This window comes from Podarcis filfolensis (genome assembly GCF_964270895.1).
Source record: "Podarcis filfolensis genome assembly, chromosome: 6".
NCBI classification, from domain to species: Eukaryota; Metazoa; Chordata; class Lepidosauria; order Squamata; family Lacertidae; genus Podarcis; species Podarcis filfolensis.
This window is the reverse complement of record NC_139609.1, coordinates 81,316,776-81,335,090: the sequence shown is the minus strand read 5'-3', so window position 1 is coordinate 81,335,090 and position 18,315 is coordinate 81,316,776. Positions and strand designations below refer to the sequence as shown.

Here is an 18,315-nt window from a genome sequence, read left to right as displayed (position 1 = left end):
TTTTGAGGTTCAAACGCTTTGTTATTTGGTTGTTGCTTTGATCTTCTAGGTAGTATTCTCTTGAAATCATTGTTGAACTGAGCATATTTATCAGTCAAACTCCTAGCCTGTCTGCTATTTTTCATTGCGTGCCCATAGCCCCGCTTCCTTCATGCACCAGACTGAAAAAACAAACTCTGCAATTTCACTGAGCTAACGTAGCCTGTTGACGAAGAGGGTAATGGTGTGAGCAATGGCTGATTTATGTGTTCTTCATGAAAATGGAAAACTATAGCATATAGAAAAGGGTTAACATCAGGCACCAGCTATTCTATTTGCCACGGCGAGTGTGGGACTCCACCGAAGCGCATGTGACAAGGGGCCGCAACTTCCTTGCAACTTCAGACCTGCAGAAGTAGGCTGAGATAATCCTGGCCATTGCTTAGCTGTCCACTCCACCTTCCCAGCTCCAAAGTTGGAAAGATGGCCAAGGCTTGTACATCAGCTGTCTGGAGTCATGCAGGCAACAAAACAAGCAATATCCAGCCTTGTGTTTTACAGAGCAGGGCAGGGAAGGGAAGGGGAAAGGGTGTGATATAAATTGAATTATTATTATTAATATTTGAAGGTGCCTTTGATTCTTTCTCCGCATTGACCCTTTCTCTTGGGAAAGGTGAGTTGCGTGTTGGGAGCCTTTTCCCCTTCCCTCCAGAAAGGCCACTCTCCTCAAGCCAGCAAACTCCCATTTCTAAGGGAGAAGAGCTGGTGATTACAATTGTTGGCTTTTATACTTTTCCAATAAGACATTGGGCTGGGGTCCCCTACTAAGTCCGGCTCTGAGGGGAGGGCGAACTCCCAGAAAGAGTGCACTGCAATGCTTGCACTGACGTTCCCCTTAGCACAACATTGAATTCCATCCTTTGTAGTTGTCTTTAATTTATGTGTATTGTATGTGCATGTAAAAACATGTAAACAGCTGACTTGGCCAGCAAAGCCAGCCAAAAACTGTAGACCTTTTGTTAGAGTAGCATCTTTTGTTGGGATGAATTTGACTTTTCCACATGAGAGCGGGTATGCAACTTGGTCATAAAGTTGGATGTGTGTGTTTTAGACCAAATCTGGATACTATATTCTCTGTTCCTGTAAGGTGTTGGTTTTTTAAAAAAAACTTTTTTTGAAGTTTACTTACCTGGCTCAACTTTGAAAACAAGATGGCTGAACAAGTCAGTTTATTTTGAACTGCCTAGAATCTGAGGTATATGACGTGCATAAATGTAAACAGAAAATTGAGTGATAACAGACTTTTTGATCTGAATTCAAGTGCTTTGGGACAAAACGTTTTCAGTAAATTATTTTCTCCCCCTCCCTCTTCTCTCCCCCCTCCCAGTAGAAACTATGTTCCAACTTCCTGTCAACAACCTTGGCAGTTTAAGAAAAGCCCGGAAAACTGTGAAAAAAATACTAAGTGACATTGGTTTGGAATACTGTAAAGAGCATATAGAAGTAAGTACAATCTTTCGTTGAACTCTTGGGTTGCAGTTTAAATTGAAGGGCTGTATCTTCCGTTGGGAATATTATAAACTGAAATGTGAAGTTTCAGGAGAACAGTGATTGACTGGTATTACAAAAGTGGCATGAGTTTTTCGCTTCTTGGCTGTACTTACTTATCAAGCCAAAAACTGTGCTTGGCTGAATAGTGGCCAAGGGAGCCACTCCGCAAAGGGAGTCATCTCCTGAGAGACAGAGAGACATGGAGCTTTCCCACCTAACCACTGCTTGGTCTCTTTGTGGGAAAGGTTGGCGTTGGCTGGTTTAAGTCTGTGCCACCAAGACACACTGGTTAGCCTCTGGATGGAGAACTTCCACCACATGCTCCACTTGTTATAGGGAGATGATGATGATAATAATAATTTTTTATTTGTACCCCGCCCATCTGGCTGGGTTTCCCCAGCCACTCTGGGCAGCTTCCAACAAAGACAAAAAAATACACTAAAATGTCACACATTAAAAACTTCTCTGAACAGGGCTGCCTTCAGATGTCTTCTAAATGTCAGGTAGATGTTTATCTCTTTGACATCTGATGGGAGGGCATTCCACAGGGCGGGTGCCACTATCGAGTAGGCCCTCTGCCTGGTTCTCTGTAGCTTTGCTTCTCGCAATGAGGGAACCACCAGAAGGCCCTCGGTGCTGGACCTCAGTGTCCGGGCAGAACGATGGGGGTGGAGATGCTCCTTCAGAGATGCCTCGTAGGTAAGAGGTCCAAGGAGTGTTGCTGAAGAAACTCCCACGGAGTTGTTCCAAGGCAAAAGGATGCTCTCTCTGTGTTAAATATCACAGCATTAACTGTGGTAGTCTAGCAATGTAGTACCCATGCCTCAAACTGCTTCTCCCTCTGCAGTGGAGAACCTCTTCTGCATACTGAAGGGTAGAAAACCAACCATGAAACTGAGGTGGTACGGCTAGCAGGCAGGAAAGGAGAGGGAGAAAACGGGAGATGCTACAGAATACTGCTTATTTCAAGCCCAACACGTTTTGGAAAACCTTGCTGGAGGGCATGTTTTTATCAACAGTTCTGACACACCAGGGGTTACTGCAGTATCCTTTGTATGTTAGAATTGTTGCTAAAATCTGCCCTTGAGAAATGATTTTTTTCCAAAATGCATTGGGCTAAAAATGAACACTGTCTTGTAGCCCTTCAAGTCCCCCCCCATCACTTTTTTTTTGTCTGCTGAATTGTGAATCTGACTTATGCATTTCAAAACTGTGCAGCTGTAATACTAGATTCTCTTCTTTAGCTACTACCAAAGTTTTAGATTACTTCAATTAAATCGGTGCGTGCACTTTTTGCATATAACCAACAAAATGGATTGACGTTAATGCCCAATTTATCAGTAATAAAATAAACAACGATGCACACTGTGTCTGTTTAGTGTTCACAACTGCAGCACTTAGAAGCAGCTATGATTGATTTCATTGGGACCAATTTAAGCATGAAATACTTTGTAAACTGGACAAGTTATTCGACAATAAATTTGTCAGTCTTCAATGTGCCACATGACTCTTGCTTTTGGACAAACGCTAAATGCATATTTTGAAAAATGTGGGCTGAAATTTCATGTTATCTGTGATTTTTCACACAATCGTTTCTAATTTTTGTGGTCTGGTATATAGGTTCTGCTCCTGCACAGGACAGATCTAGGAGGATTCTAGCTCTCTAGCCAGGGAACTAGTGCTCATGCCCTCTCCTTTTGAGGATTGGCAGTGAGAGCAGCTTCATGCTCTGTGATCTTCTGGAGAGCATTCTCAGTAAGGTTCTCACTGAGCCTAGCTTTTTAGAGACTGCTCTTTCCGTTTCTACGCCTTTTACTTTAAGGTACAAAATAACCTGTCGACACACAAACTACCGTACTTTTCTGTCTATTAGATGCCCCCATATATAAAACTCCCCCTATTTTGGGAGACTCAGTTTTGCCATTTTCCGTGTATTAGACGACCCCAGTTTTTTGACATGATTTTTGTGTCAAAAAACCTCGTCCAATACACAGAAAAATACGGTAATCTATGCACCTGCAAATACTTCCTTGCTCATACGGTCTGGCAAGCTCATTCCCTCAAATAATTTTTCATATGTGATTATCTGTATGACTTATAGATTGCATAAAAAAATTAAACTGACTTCGTAGGGGGAAACGAACAGGGGCCAGACAAATTTAAGCAATTTAAAGTCATCTTCATTTCAAAGGAATGTTAAGTACCTGTCTTCTATTGAAGTGGTTGTATCATGCCCTTAATTAGTAAAAAAATAATAAGTGCATTAATTAGTAAAAATTATACTCCCTGGGAAGTTTTCTGTTAATGAGCCCTTTTATTTGTAATTTTTGGTACCTTAATAATTCTTCTTGAATTTTCAAGATCTAAAGAAATGAATAGGCAATCATTCTGTGGTTTGTTATTTCTATTTATGCTTTTGTCAATCTTCCACTGTTGCAGGATTTTAAGCAGTTTGAACCCAATGACTTCTATCTGAAAAACACTACATGGGAAGATGTTGGATTGTGGGATCCTTCACTTACAAAAAATCAGGTTGGTAATAATGTGGTAAAATGACCTTAAATCTGAAACCAATTAAGTTTGGAATCGTGTTTTTATGACAGACGTTAAGTGCTTTACAACCTAAATTATATCTGTTTACGAAAGTAATAATTCCCACTGATTTCAGTGAGATTTATTGCAAGATGTGTGTGCATAGGATTACAGCCCAGATGTCAGCAGAGGTGGGACAGAAGAAAAAGAGTGTTATAGTATTATGGGGACTGGTCACTATGGTGTCTGTGGAAACTGCAGTTGCTGAGTGATGTCTCAGGACTGAGTAGGTCTGTTGAAATCTTTTGGACTTGAGTTTGGCAGTGAGTGTACTCCTGAATATGACTTAGTTGGATATTACCACTAGTAGTTCAACATAATTGAAGAAATTAAAACTTAACTAGCAAATTTGGTGCCCCTTTTAAGATAAGCAGAACTGAGATAGAACTGACAGCAGGTAGTTCAACTCTGATATACTACCAAAACATTGTTAAAGAAACTTAACAATGGTTTGGTGGGTCTGAATTGACAAAGCATAGTTTATACAGTGAGGAGGGAAAGTATTTGATCCTCTGCTAAATCTGCCCGTTTGCCCTCTGACGAAGAAATGACCAGTCCATAATTTTAATTGTAGGTTTATTGTAGCTGTGAGAGACAAAATAACAACAGGAAAACCCCCAGAAACCCAGAAGACAAAAGTCAGAGATTGATGTGCATTATAATGAATGAAATAAGTATTTGGTCCCCTATCAGCCAGCCAGATGTCAGGCTACCTGGTATCTTCACTGTATGTAACGAGCTGAGAGTAGAAGCACCTGCTGTAAGGGAGAGGTCTTACCTGTAATCCCACCTCGTTACAGTACCTGTACAAAAGAGACCTGTCGACAGAAGCAATCAATCCAGCAGATTCCCAAGTAGCCACCATGACCAAGACCAAAGAGCTGTCCAAGGATGTCAGGGACAAGATTGTAGACCTGCACAAGGCTGGACTGGGCTACAAGACTATTGCCAAGCAGCTTGGTGAGAAGGTGACAACAGTTGGTGCAATCATTCGCAAATGGAAGAAACACAAAATAACCGTCAACCTCCCTCGGTCTGGGGCTCCATGCAAGATCTCATCTCGTGGAGTTGAAATGATCATGAGCAAGGTGATGAAGCAGCCCAGAACTACACGGGGGGGAACTTGTCAATGATCTCAGGGCAGCTGGGACCATAGTCTAAGGTTTTCAGATTTTTTCCAATAAATCTGGGGATGCAAATAAATTAATATAATATAATATATTTTTTTAAAAAAGAAAAAAAATTAAGAAAAAAAGTCAACACCACAGATCAAAGTTTGCTTTAAAACTGAGCTGGTGAGGAGGTCCTCTCTGTGAGTGGGCAGATGGCCCCCAGTGAGGGCCCCGAGATGCAGCCCAGCCTTCTCTCGCTGCGGGGCTGCCCCAGCACTCTCTGCCGCCGCCAGATCGAGCCCAAAGCTTTGGCACGAACACACCCACCCCGCACCGCTTCTTTCTCTCCCCAGCCCACCTCTCCCCCCCCATCCCTCCTCCTGTCCTCCCCAAAGCCATGCAGCCGCAAGCAGCTCAAATGGAGTGGGAAATGGCCATTGGTGGCAGATCGAGCCTTTAGATTATCTCCTTCACATTTGGTACCTAGGTAAAGGTAAAGGGACCCCTGACCATTAGGTCCAGTCGTGGCCGACTCTGGAGTTGCGGCGCCCATCTCGCTGTATTGGCCAAGGGAGCCACCGTACAGCTTCCAGGTCATGTGGCCAGCAGGACCAAGCTGCTTCTGCCGAACCAGAGCAGCACACGTAAACGCCATTTTCCTTCCCCCCGGAGCGGTACCTATTTATCTACTTGCACTTTGATGTGCTTTCGAACTGCTAGGTTGGCAGGAGCAGGGACCGAGCAACGGGAGCTCACCCCGTCACAGGGGTTCGAACCGCCGACCTTCTGATTGACAAGTCTCTAATCTGCTTTTATTTGCCAGAAGCCCCCCTCCCCTCCCACTAGCTTGGGCGAGTGGGTGGTGGCGGTGAGGAGGCAGAAGTAGTGGGGTGGTGAAGAAAATATATGTGTGTGCACCCCCCCCCATTTTTTTGGCTGCTGCCACTTCTCTACATGATATGTTTAAATGATTAGCTGAGCCTAGGGGTGGGTAGAAGAGAGAGAACGAGGGAGTGGAGATTGGCGGAAGAGGTGGAAGCGGGAGGTGGCTCCAGTTCAGAACTAGTGGAGAGTCTGTGTCAGGACTTCGCAATCCCCAGTCACACACAGAGAGAGGTGCATGAGCGAAAGGGAGCTGGCAATACAATTCACTGGGATTTTTCTTTTTTCTTCTAAGGGCGATTTCACTTGCCCCTTGCCCTCCTTTCCCTCTCTGTCTCTCTTCCTTTCTCTCCCCATTGCTTTGAGTGCGACCAGCTTTGCTCTTGATCTCCATTCATGGGGCCGCAGCAGCGTCAAGGACAGGGGAGAAGCAAGGAGGGGCGGGGGGAGCGAAGCTTGAAGAAGGGTTGGAACTGGATCCTGCCGGAGGCCAGGATGCCACCCAGGGAGATGTAAAAGAGGCCGACGGGGAGAAAGGGGGCTTTTCTTTCCGATTTTTGCTCTCTAGCTCGTGTTCCTGTGCTTTGCAATCACAGCGCCTTCTCCCCACTTCGCCTCCCTGCCAAACAATTGAGTTGATTCCGGCTGCTCCTGTTGGCGTCGTTGTTTCCTGGGGACATTTAATGAAATCTGGGGACATTCTGGGGGTGGAATTGGTCCGGGGAAACATTTGCAAATCTGGGGACTGTACCTGGGAACTGGGGAGGTCAGGTAACCCTGCCATGGTCACCATGAAAACAGTTGGTAACACATATGCCGTGAAGGACAAGAGATCTTGCAGAGCCCACCAGGTCCCCTTGCTCAAGACAGCACATGTACAGGCCCGTCTGCAGTTTGCCAATGCACATCTGAATGACCCAGAGGAGAACTGGGTGAAAGTGTTGTGGTCAGATGAGACCAAAATCGAGCTCTTTGGCATCAACTCAACTCGCCGTGTTTGGAGGAGGAGGAATGCTACCTACGACCCCAAGAACACCATCCCCACTGTCAAACATGGAGGGGGACATACTAAGCTTTGGGGGTGTTTTTCTGCTAAGGGGACAGGACACCTTCCCCACATCGAAGGGACGATGGACGGGACCATTATCGTCAAATCTTGGGGGAGCACCTCCTTCCCTCAGCCAGGGCATTGGAAATGGGTCGAGGATGAGTATTCCAGCATGACAATGACCCAAAACGCATGGCCATGGCAACAAAGGAGTGGCTCAAGAAGAAGCACATTAAGGTCCTGGAGCGGCCTAGCCGGTCTCCAGACCTTAATCCCATTGAAAATCTGTGGAGGGATACGGAAGGTTCGAGTAGCTACACATCAGCCTTGAAATCTTACTGACTTGGAGAGGATCTGCAAAGAGGAGTGGGACAAAATACCTCCTGAGATGTGTGGAAACCTGGTGGCCACCTACAAGAAACGTCTGACCTCTGTAATTGCCAACAAGGGTTTTGCCACGAAGTACTAAGTCATCTTTTGCAAAGGGATCAAATACTTATTTCACTCATTATAATGCACATCAATCTCTGACTTTTGTCTTCTGGGTTTCTGGGGGTTTTCCTGTTGTTATTCTGTCTCTCACAGCTACAATAAACCTACCATTAAAATTATGGACTGGTCATTTATTTCTTTGTCGGAGGGCAAATGGGCAAATTTAGCAGGGGATCAAATACTTCCCCCCCTCACTGTAATAGGCCAACAAACTAGAGCTGGTAAACCATAACTTAGTTTGCAAAGCATAAACTATGGTTTAGCATGTTTAATGAATTGACAGACCGTAGTTATGGTCTTTTGTTTTCCTTGCAGAAGCTGCTGCACAATAGAGAGGAGTGAATCTGTGATTTATGAAACTAAGAGGGCAGAAAATGAAAGCAGTCTAGCAGCCTTGAATTATGGTTTGGCTGTTGTGTGTTTGGAATCTCAAAACAGTGATTTGAGTTACACACTAAGTTTAGCACAAACCATGGTTTGATGTCTGAAGTGTCAGGATATATTTACCAGAGAAATCTGAGTTTATCTAGTTACAGAGTGTATCAGATTGAAAGTTTGGAAACTTTGATAAAGCCATAATTAGATGTTGCACCAATACAGAGATTCTAAAAAGAATTTGTGCATGCTTAAGTTTTTTATCACTGCTTGAGAATCTAATATACGCTGATGAATCACTGAACTGGTTCATATATAGTGGGAAACTGCGCTTTCGTGTTATGAGAACATGCGGTGGCACAGCTTAGGTTTCTGTGCTCTCCCATTACTTCTCTGGACATGAGAAGAGGAAATGGAAAGCTGCTTTCATTGTTGAGCTCAATAGAAGCCATGTCCTGGTGTTTTTACTGCTGTGCATGCTAACACTTATGTGAGAGAGAATAAGAGCACCCTTACAAGCCCTACTTCCTCTGAAGCATAATTTTTTTCAAGTCTTCCACAAGTTGGGAGGATCAAGTTCTGAAACTGGGAGCCTCCTTTACTTCTGGAGGCTCCTTACACAATTTAAAACCCTTAGTTTGAAAGTGGTGTGGCTCTATGAAGCTTTCAGTCTCCTAAAGCAGTGTTCCCCAACCTTGGGCCTCCAGCTGTTTTTGGACTACAATTCCCATCATCCTCGACCACTGGTCTTGCTAGCGAGGGATGATGGGAGTTGTAGTCCAAAAAGGCCCAAGGTTGGGGAACACTGTCCTAAAGCACAAAGTTGCAGGACAAGGGTGGAGGAAGCATGCAGCCCAAAGGTCACTGCAGCTCGTTCTCTTAATGGTAAACCATTGTTTGTAGCATATGCTAGCCCTACTCAGAGTAGACCCATTGAAGTTAGTGGACATGGCTAACTTAGGTTCATTAATTTCAGTGGGTCTACTCTGAGTAGCACCAGCATAGGATACAACCCATGGCTTCCTATTACGTCTTAAACAGGCAGCTGTCTTGGTTTGTAATGCTTGATTTGCAGGGGCCGAATGATCAAAAATAAGGAAGATGTATTTCTCTGTGGTCTCGAACTAGTCTTCTTTCTTAAAGACTTTCTATGAATTGCCTGATTTTTGCTAGCTTAAAAAAAAAAAAAGAGTGTTAAATGGATGATAGTTTCATAAGTTTGCCTTGAGGCTGTGATCCATTGAGTCAGAAGGATTAGGAATGGGAATGCAAATCAAATGCAGTTTTTCTGATACTTAAGTTTCTTTTTTGTTTTGTTTTTAAGGACTATCGGACAAAACCCTTTTGCTGCAGTGCATGTCCATTTTCCTCAAAGTTCTTTTCTGCCTACAAAAGTCACTTCCGGAATGTTCATAGTGAAGACTTTGAAAACAGGATCCTTCTCAATTGTCCCTACTGTACTTTCAATGCAGACAAAAAGACTTTGGAAACGCATATTAAAATATTTCATGCTCCAAATGCCAATACACCAAGTGGAGGCATCAGCACTTTTAAAGATAAAAACAAGCATGATAGCCTTAAACCTAAGCAGGCTGACAGTGTAGAACAAGCTGTTTATTACTGTAAGAAGTGCACTTACCGAGATCCTCTCTACGAAATAGTTAGAAAGCACATTTACAGGGAACATTTTCAGCATGTTGCTGCACCTTATATAGCAAAGGGAAGTGAGAAGTCACTCAATGGGATTGTACCCTTAAGTTCCCGAGAAGAGGGCATGATTCACTGCAAACGCTGCCTTTTTATGCCGAAGTCGTATGAAGCTTTAGTACAGCATGTTATTGAAGACCACGAGCGTATAGGATACCAAGTGACAGCAATGATAGGGCATACAAATGTGGTAGTTCCAAGATCCAAACCTTTAATGCTAATTGCTCCAAAACCACAGGATAAAAAGCCTATGGGACTTCCTCAGAGGATGGGTGCCCTGTCCCCTGGAAATGTCCGGTCTCTTCCATCACAGCAAATGATGAACCGACTGAATATACCAAAGCCTACGTTAAATTCTGGAGGAGTAAATATGATGTCCAACGTCCATTTGCAACCGAACAACTATGGTGTGAAATCGGTACCGCCAAGTTACGTTGGTCATACAGGAGGAAGGCTAAGTTTAACAGGTAGTTCTCCAGTTTCCCTATCCCAGCAGTCTCAATCAATGAAGCAGTATTCTCCAAGTGGAAACGGGCGACCTTACCCTCTTGGAGGGGAACCAAGATCGCAGGCTACAGCAAGGTACTCTCTTTCGTCTGCCAACTCATCTTCACTTTCATCAGGCTCACTGAAGTCAACATCATTAGGTCAGTCTCAGGCAGCATCCAGAATATTATCCCAGTCCACACCCAAGCCTCTTGCCGTTGGCCCTATATGTACCACTTCTGCCAATACTTCATCAACTCAGAAATGGAAGATTTGTACAATCTGCAATGAGCTCTTCCCCGAAAACGTGTACAGTGTTCATTTTGAGAAAGAGCACAAGGCTGAAAAGGTGCCCGCAGTTGCTAACTACATCATGAAAATACATAATTTTACTAGCAAATGTTTATACTGTAATCGCTACTTGCCTACTGACACGCTGCTCAACCACATGTTAATCCATGGTCTGTCCTGTCCCTACTGCCGCTCAACGTTCAACGATGTTGAGAAGATGGCTGCTCACATGCGAATGGTTCATGTCGATGAAGAAATGGGGCCCAAAACTGATTCCACGTTAACGTTTGATTTGACGTTGCAGCAGGGTAGCCACACCAATATACACTTACTTGTAACTACCTACAACTTGAGAGATGCCCCTGCCGAATCCGTCGCTTACCATGCTCAAAATACCGCTCCAGTTCCTCCAAAACCACAGCCAAAAATTCAGGAGAAGACAGATGTACCTGTAAAAAGTTCTCCTCAAGCGGCAGTCCCCTACAAAAAGGATGTGGGGAAAACACTTTGCCCTTTGTGCTTTTCAATCCTGAAAGGACCCATTTCTGATGCACTGGCACATCACTTAAGGGAGAGACATCAAGTTATTCAAACAGTTCATCCAGTAGAGAAAAAGCTTACATATAAATGTATTCATTGCCTTGGAGTCTACACGAGTAACATGACTGCCTCAACTATAACCCTGCACCTTGTCCACTGCAGGGGTGTGGGGAAGACACAGAACGGTCAAGACAAAGGTAATGTTCCCTCCCGACTAAACCAGTCTCCAGGTGCAGGACCTGTGAAACGTACTTATGAACACATGGAATTCTCTCTGTTGAAGAAAAGAAAAATGGATGACGACGATTCCCCCTCCGTCTTTGAGGAGAAGCCTGAAGAACCTGTAGTGCTGGCTTTAGATCCCAAGGGTCATGAAGATGATTCTTACGAAGCTAGAAAAACATTTCTCACCAAGTATTTCAATAAGCAACCGTATCCCAGTCGGAGGGAGATTGAAAAGTTAGCTGCCAGTCTCTGGCTTTGGAAATCCGACATTGCTTCACATTTCAGCAACAAAAGAAAGAAATGTGTTAGAGATTGTGAAAGGTATAAACTGGGTGTCTTGCTAGGTTTCAACATGAAAGAACTGAACAAGGTTAAACACGAAATGGATTTTGATGCTGAGTGGTTGTTTGAGAACCACGACGAAGAGAATTCCAGAGTCAACCCTAGCAAAACTGTTGATAAAAAGATAAACCTAGAGAAAGATAATGAAAGTTCCTCAGACAGTTTTGAGAACATAGAACAGGAGTTCAACGAAAGCAATAGTCCATTTGCAGAATCTGTGTCTAACTCTGGTCGCAAAACATCTATTAATAGTATAAATGAGACACCGGATGAAAGCATATCTAAGGAGACAACTGAAGAAGCCACTTTGGAGTCTCCAGAAAAAATAGACCAAAAGGAGGATGGAGACCCAAAATACAAGGAGAGTAGCTCTGCAGAAGAACCAACAAAGCTGGTAGCTGAAGCTTCAGACAGTGAAGGTGACCAAGAAGATCAAGATGATCCCATTGAATGGAAAGTAGAAGCATCGCCGTCTGAAAGCGTACCTGGTTCTCAGCAAGTGTCTGATTTTGAAGATAATACATCTGAAGTGAAACCAGAAACGTGGACGGATGAATCATCCCAAAGTGAAGATGCTACTAATAGTAAACCAGTTGCAGAAACTAAAGGTGCCGCCTCTGAGAGTGACGAAGAACAGTCCAAGTGGAAGAATAGTTCCTATGGAAAAGTGGGCGAGTTTTGGTCCAAGGACCAGTCACAGTGGAAAAATGCAACAGAAATCGAAGAGAGCTTGTCAAATCAGCAGATGGAGTGGCAGAACAGCACAATTGACAGCGAGGACGGAGAACAGTTTGACAGTGTGACTGATGGGGTTACGGAATCGATGCACAGCACCCTAACTGGGGTAGAGCTGAGTAGTCAGCAAGCATAAGCTGTTAAAACTCGAGACTCCATATCTTCCACTTGACAACCGTCTAAACATTTTCATTTCAGAACGACTGCTAAGTTCATTGTAAACTGGTACTGCCTTTTGAATGCAAGGTCACCTGGTTAGTGGCTGCGAGGCTGCCACACCGATTCCAGTTCTTATTTCAAAGTATGCTGTTGGCAAATCTCACTTGAGAGTATCTGCTGTGACGAGCACAGTAACTTAATGTGAAAATGGATATGTTGGTGGCTTCCAGTTGCTCACTGAAGAAAAGCAAAGGTTTTATTTTATTGGCATTTTCAACATATTTCACTCTGTATATGTTCAGCTGTATGTCTTTTTAAACATTACCCTTTTTCACATGGTAGTTTTAGGGCCAACATATGAGCTACCAATTCAATGTGTATAGTAGGACTCTGGGGAAATTGTTTTTTTTCATGTATCATTCTGAATAGTTGAAATGTATATTTGTACAGTCTTTTAGACCTATTCAAGTGATGCTTATGCTATTGTTCTTGTGTACCCATCATAGATTTGGTTCTTTTTTCCTTTTTTTTTAGTGTTGCCCTGCTGTGTAATAAATGCTGTATCTAGTTTACCTAGCAAAAAGCTTGAAACTGCTATAGTAAGAATTTTGACAGACTTAGTTTTTGCACATAACCTTGTACAATCTCAAAACAGAGGCCAGCAACATAAAAGTATATCTGGACTCTATTGTATTATAGAATTTTCTTGTTCTTGAATATCCTTGACATTACAACTGATGACTATGTATTTCAGAGCCATTTTCTGAAATCTTTTAAGCTAAAAAAAAAAAAATCACATGCAAGAAACAAGTTTGCAGCTACTAATTTTGACACCTTTTAGATCTGTATAAAAGTGTACTGTGTTAAAGCAGCATACGGAAATGAGTGCTGCATTTTTGGATATTTAGTTTTATCTTTAGTTAACACCAACATGGTGTTGTATTCATTTATACCATCTAATATATGACACATTGTTGTAGTATGGATAATTTGTGATCTTTATTTCCCCTTTGTATTCATTTAAGCATCTAAATAAATTGCTGTATTGTGCTTAATGTAAACATTTGCTTTATTACAAGGTCTGCATCCCTCATTCTAAAAACTCTGCTTCATTATGTTGGCTTTTGTTGAAAGGAAGCAATCTTGGATGATGATGCCTTGAGAAAACGAAAGATTTCTGCTGGAGCAGTCTCATACAAAATCACAATAGGTTGCCTATATGAAAACAAATCCTATGGAGCCTCAATCAAGTAATAGACAAATACAAATGTAAAAGACTATATAGGTTAACTGATGTGCAAATATGCAGCACAGCCAATTTAAAGTTGAGCATTTTAAAGTCCCATTGCTTTCTGTAGGGAAGTTAAATGTATACTTAAAGATGGGGCAGATGAGCAACATGAGGATAAATTAAGGTAGTAGTGAACATTGTAACTTTGGAATGTGTTCATATATCACATATTTCTAATATAATTCATGCATTTATCAGCAAATGTTAAAAGTAATATACCAGGGGCATCTTATTCCATACTAGGAGTGAATACGTAATGATATGTATTTTCCCCTAATGATAGGCATAGGAAAAAAATACTCCAACATCCCAGTTTGTACAGAGACCATTCTGTTCAAGTGACACAGCTTACTCATTTTCTCAGTTATTGAAAAATGTAAATGTTTTCCCCTTCTTCTAAGACCTCACTTGTGCGGAAAGCTTTTAAAACATCATAGTTTTGCTTCATTGTGTTGCGATGTGCCTGGAGTCAAGGATGCATCTTGTTCTAGCAGGAAGCGGCAAGAATACAACCTGGGCAACCGATAGTGGTGGACTCATAAGGCAAAAGCTCACAAGAAACCTTACAAACGTTCTGGTGATATATATTGACGACTACTTTTGCAGAGGAGGGTAAGTTAGTCTGTATATTTGCAAGTTTTTTTCCTACTAGTCACAGATATAAGCAGGTATTAGACAAGCTGGCCGTTCCTGGCAGTCAGTTAATCAGGTATTTGGAGTCGACCACAAAGCAATTAGGTCCAACTTGCACATTCCAGGCCACAGCCTGCCATGGACATAAAAGTCTAATACTTGCACTGGTGCCCTTGAAGCAGGTACTGTTCGTATTCACTCCTCCTTAACCTTTTTACAAAAAAACCAAATCCTTTTTGCTAGAGTTCTCCCTAATGTGTCAGCATTCCATATGCTAATAGAATGTATTCCAGGTACTTGCCACATGTACTTGCATAACATTTCATAGGTTCTAAACTACTTAAACAGGACCTACTCCTTTTCTGTGTTTCATTTTTGGTTTATGCCATAACTGCTTCACAACTGCAGCATAATTTGTGAGTGTGTAATGCAGCACCAATGTAAAAAAAAGATTTTAAATTTTCACACTAGGTTTTTTATTTTGTGCACATGATAGTATAATAAGAAGCCAGGTGTTCTGTCAGATGTAGGCAACATGATTCTAAAGACATTTTTGTGAGCCCTCTTGGGTAACCTTGGATGAGCAAGATTGCTTTCATTTTATATTACATTCATGAAAATCATTAGGTTGCAGCAGTCTGATCATATATTTTTAATATAGCCTTCAGTATTGATCAATTCACTCGAAAGGATACAGTCGTTTACTTCTGCAGTCTAAAATCTACATCTCCAGAAATTAGTAATAGTTGTATCAATGTGCATCATTAGTTGTGCATGTCTTAAATGTTCTAAACAGTCCATTGCTGTTGAGAGCAAAACCAATGGAAAAAGCTGGAAGATCCTAAGGTATGAGCTCCTGTAATTGCAACATCTGCAGCAACAGTTGTGTACATACACTGTATAAATACAGATACACAGCTTGTTCTTAGCTGCATGACAGAATTTAGGCATCCCGGCAGTGCCATTCATTTCAGTAGAGGCAGAATATAGACAAAGTCCATGTGCTGATCAACTGCCTTTGTTAAAATGAGTGTTAATTCATTTCTTGCCTTTTAGGGAAGTACTTTGTATAGAGGGATCAGAAAATGCTTTAAAATCGCATTTAATGGAGAGCTGGCCCAAGACATCTTGGCACCTGAGGCAAACCACAAAATGGTGCCCTCCTGCCTGCCAGGAAGAAGGGTGAGTGAAGATCTGTATCAGGAATAGAGATCTACACTGGGATCTGCTGTTGTGTGGATTCTGCCTGAGGCAGCCTCACCTTGCCCTTTATATGAGCAGTACCCTGTTTCATATGGGGGAGTCTGCCTCATATGGCTTATATGTACTGCTTCTGATCGCTTATACCTTTGTGGTTGAGCTTGTAACCAAAGGTTCATGCCTCAAAAACAAGACACTGGAGGCAATGGTCTCTTAGTGCGCATTACGTATTTTAATTTGCTTGTTTTGAACATGCTGTGGTTCAATAACAAGCTTTTTCCAGAACTAAACCATTCAAGTTACACTTCAGAAGAATTTTGAATATATGTGCTATTTGGAAGCAGGGAGGTAAGTAAGATTGTGCCACTTTATTAGGCAACTTTCAAAATAGGATTTCTACACTGCAACACTGGTATAAATGAAAGATTGCAGCAGTTAGGCACAGAGTAGGAAAATAGCTTCTTGCTGCAATCCATGGTACTTAAGGTAAGTAAGTTTCATCCAATTTTGACATCTTAAATGTGCTATTCCTGCTTTGTTTACATAAACCTGTCTCAAATGCCAAATGGAAGCAAAGCAACAAGACTGTATAAAGTTTTTTGTCATAGCGCAAGGACCATCAATACTTGAAAACCAGCAAATCTGGGGATTAGTTTCTCCCTCATGGGAAAGATAAAAAGACAGAAATATTACCACTCTTCCCTTCTTTGGTCTAACATCTATTTTACTCTATCCCTGTAGCTGTTCAGATCAAGTTCTCTCAAATGCTAGAGACGATTAAATGCAGCCTTAGTGGTTCTGGTACTTGCTGCCTATATATTTGATAGGAAAATAATCTTCAGTTCTGTAGAGTTCTGGCAGGCTGTAAGTGTGCTGCGAAGCTGTGGCATGTTTCTGAAAAAGAAGAAAGACATTAGTTCTCCCTCAGCTGGTCGCCAAAGAATTAGATTTTAATTAAATTGCTCCTAACTGATTAAATCAAATTTAAATGTATATTGTACATGATATCTAAGTGGAAGTGGTCTTCTGAGCATCAAAAATAAATTTGGGAATTCTGAATATTTCCAATCGTTGCAACAAACTAATGGTAAAAATTCGTTTTAACCCCCCCCCCCCCAAAGCTCTAGTCCTGTTAGCAGCATGAGATCCAAACGAAAGTTGATACAGGTCTAAGCTTGAGTTGCCTGCAGATTTTACTGGTCATGGGAAGAACCAATTTTGTGACGGAGTTACCTCTTGAACTTTTGTTAAATTACTGAAAATCAAGTAATCTTATGTTTGATTTGGTGCAGAAGAAGATGGCAGCTATCCTGGTGGCAAGTCCTTCAAGCACCTCAAATCTTGCTGCTTTTGCTTTGTATCAGCCCTACCTCTTAATCTGCGGGTGTATCAAGTTATGTTGTACCATTTGAAGCTTTTGTTTTGTAAATGTATCACACTCAATACATTTAAGCTCTCAGGTCTATGTTCCAATTCTGTGCTAGCATTTCAACAGTAAATTAACACTGAAATCTTTCTGTGAGTGAAAGACCTTTCTGGCTTTTAGGCAAGTAACTTGGGGGAAGTGATTGCTAGAAGAACTGGTGGGTGGAAGAAGAGTTTGTACAGTGGTGCCCCGCAAAACGAATGCCTCGCAAAACGAAAAACGCGCAAGACGAAAGGGTTTTTGCGTCGCTTCGCTAGACGATTTTCCCTATGGGCTTGCTTCGCAAGACGAAACGTCTTGCGAGTTCTTGCGAGTTTGTTTCCTTTGTTCCTTTGTTTCCTTGTTTTCTTAAAGCCGCTAAGCCGTTAATAGCCGCTAAGCCGCTAATAGCCGTGCTTCGCAAGACGAAAAAACCGCAAGACGAAGAGACTTGCGAGTTCTTGCGAGTTTGTTTCCTTTGTTCCTTTGTTCCCTTGTTTTCTTAAAGCCGCTAAGCCGTTAATAGCCGCTAAGCCGCTAATAGCCGTGCTTCACAAGACGAAAAAACCGCAAGACGAAGAGACTCGCGGAAAGGATTAATTTCGTCTTGCGAGGCACCACTGTATTAGCTTGGCAAACATGGGTTTTTCGGATTCTAATGCCCCCACCGACAGACTTGGAAACAGAATGAAATATTCCTCTTAATCCCCCCCCCCAAAAAAATACCCAAACTAGACCATGTGAGGCCTGGACTGACTGCTGGCAGGAAGATGCAGGTCAATGCATCCTTATTTCAGTCTGGCCCTTTGGAATTAATGACTTTCTGAACTTGGCCTGTGGGGCATCTGCATCCTTGTCACAGTGCCAAGCTTCATCAGACCAGGCTAATATAACCTAATGTTTCCCCCCCAAAATGTGGCCAGTCGGATACTGAGCTCACAAGCAGGGCATGAAGGCAATAGCCTTCCCGGGTTGTCCCCAGCACTATCTGCCTATGAAGGAAAAGAAAAACAAGTTTCTGTTCTGTTCTATAACAACTCAAAACTCTTCAGCTTTCATTTACATATAAAACTGAAAGGATGGGTAAGTCTGTTCAGAAGGGGGCTGGTTCTGGATTGACAGGATGGGGGGGGATTCCTAATTCTTGTGCACTGCTCAAATAGCAAATGTGAGTGTGAAAGCACATTTTTAGGCATGTTTACCTGGAAATAAGTCAAATTGTGTTTTGCTGGACTTTCTAGTAATTAGATTCAGGATTGCAGCTTTCAGA

The 18,315-nt window shown here is 42.3% G+C and overlaps 2 protein-coding genes across 19 annotated transcripts in view; one reads left to right on the top strand and one right to left on the bottom strand.

Annotated features, from left to right (window-relative positions):
* Positions 1–13,577, top strand: part of ADNP (activity dependent neuroprotector homeobox) — a 312,543-nt gene extending 298,966 nt beyond the window's left edge. For 5 of the 16 annotated variants that reach the window (XM_083618388.1, XM_083618386.1, XM_083618387.1 and 2 more), the window contains 4 exons: positions 1,367–1,482; positions 3,970–4,062; positions 4,923–5,210; positions 9,356–13,577. In XM_083618388.1, the coding sequence (XP_083474514.1) occupies positions 1,375–1,482; positions 3,970–4,062; positions 4,923–5,210; positions 9,356–12,493 (3,627 nt within the window). In that variant the 5' untranslated portion in view covers positions 1,367–1,374 and the 3' untranslated portion in view covers positions 12,494–13,577. The remainder of the gene's footprint in view (positions 1–1,366; positions 1,483–3,969; positions 4,063–4,922; positions 5,211–9,355) is intronic. The other 11 variants (XM_083618384.1, XM_083618379.1, XM_083618392.1 and 8 more) reach the window with 3 other exon arrangements.
* A 1,315-nt stretch (positions 13,578–14,892) lies between these two features.
* The window catches only part of BCAS4 (breast carcinoma amplified sequence 4), a 50,689-nt gene continuing 47,266 nt past the window's right edge, over positions 14,893–18,315 (bottom strand). For all 3 annotated transcript variants that reach the window (XR_014549197.1, XR_014549198.1, XM_083619059.1), the window contains one exon: positions 14,893–16,534. Coding sequence is in view for 1 of the 3 variants with exons in the window: in XM_083619059.1 (XP_083475185.1) it covers positions 16,430–16,534 (105 nt within the window). In the remaining 2 variants the exon portion in view is untranslated. The remainder of the gene's footprint in view (positions 16,535–18,315) is intronic.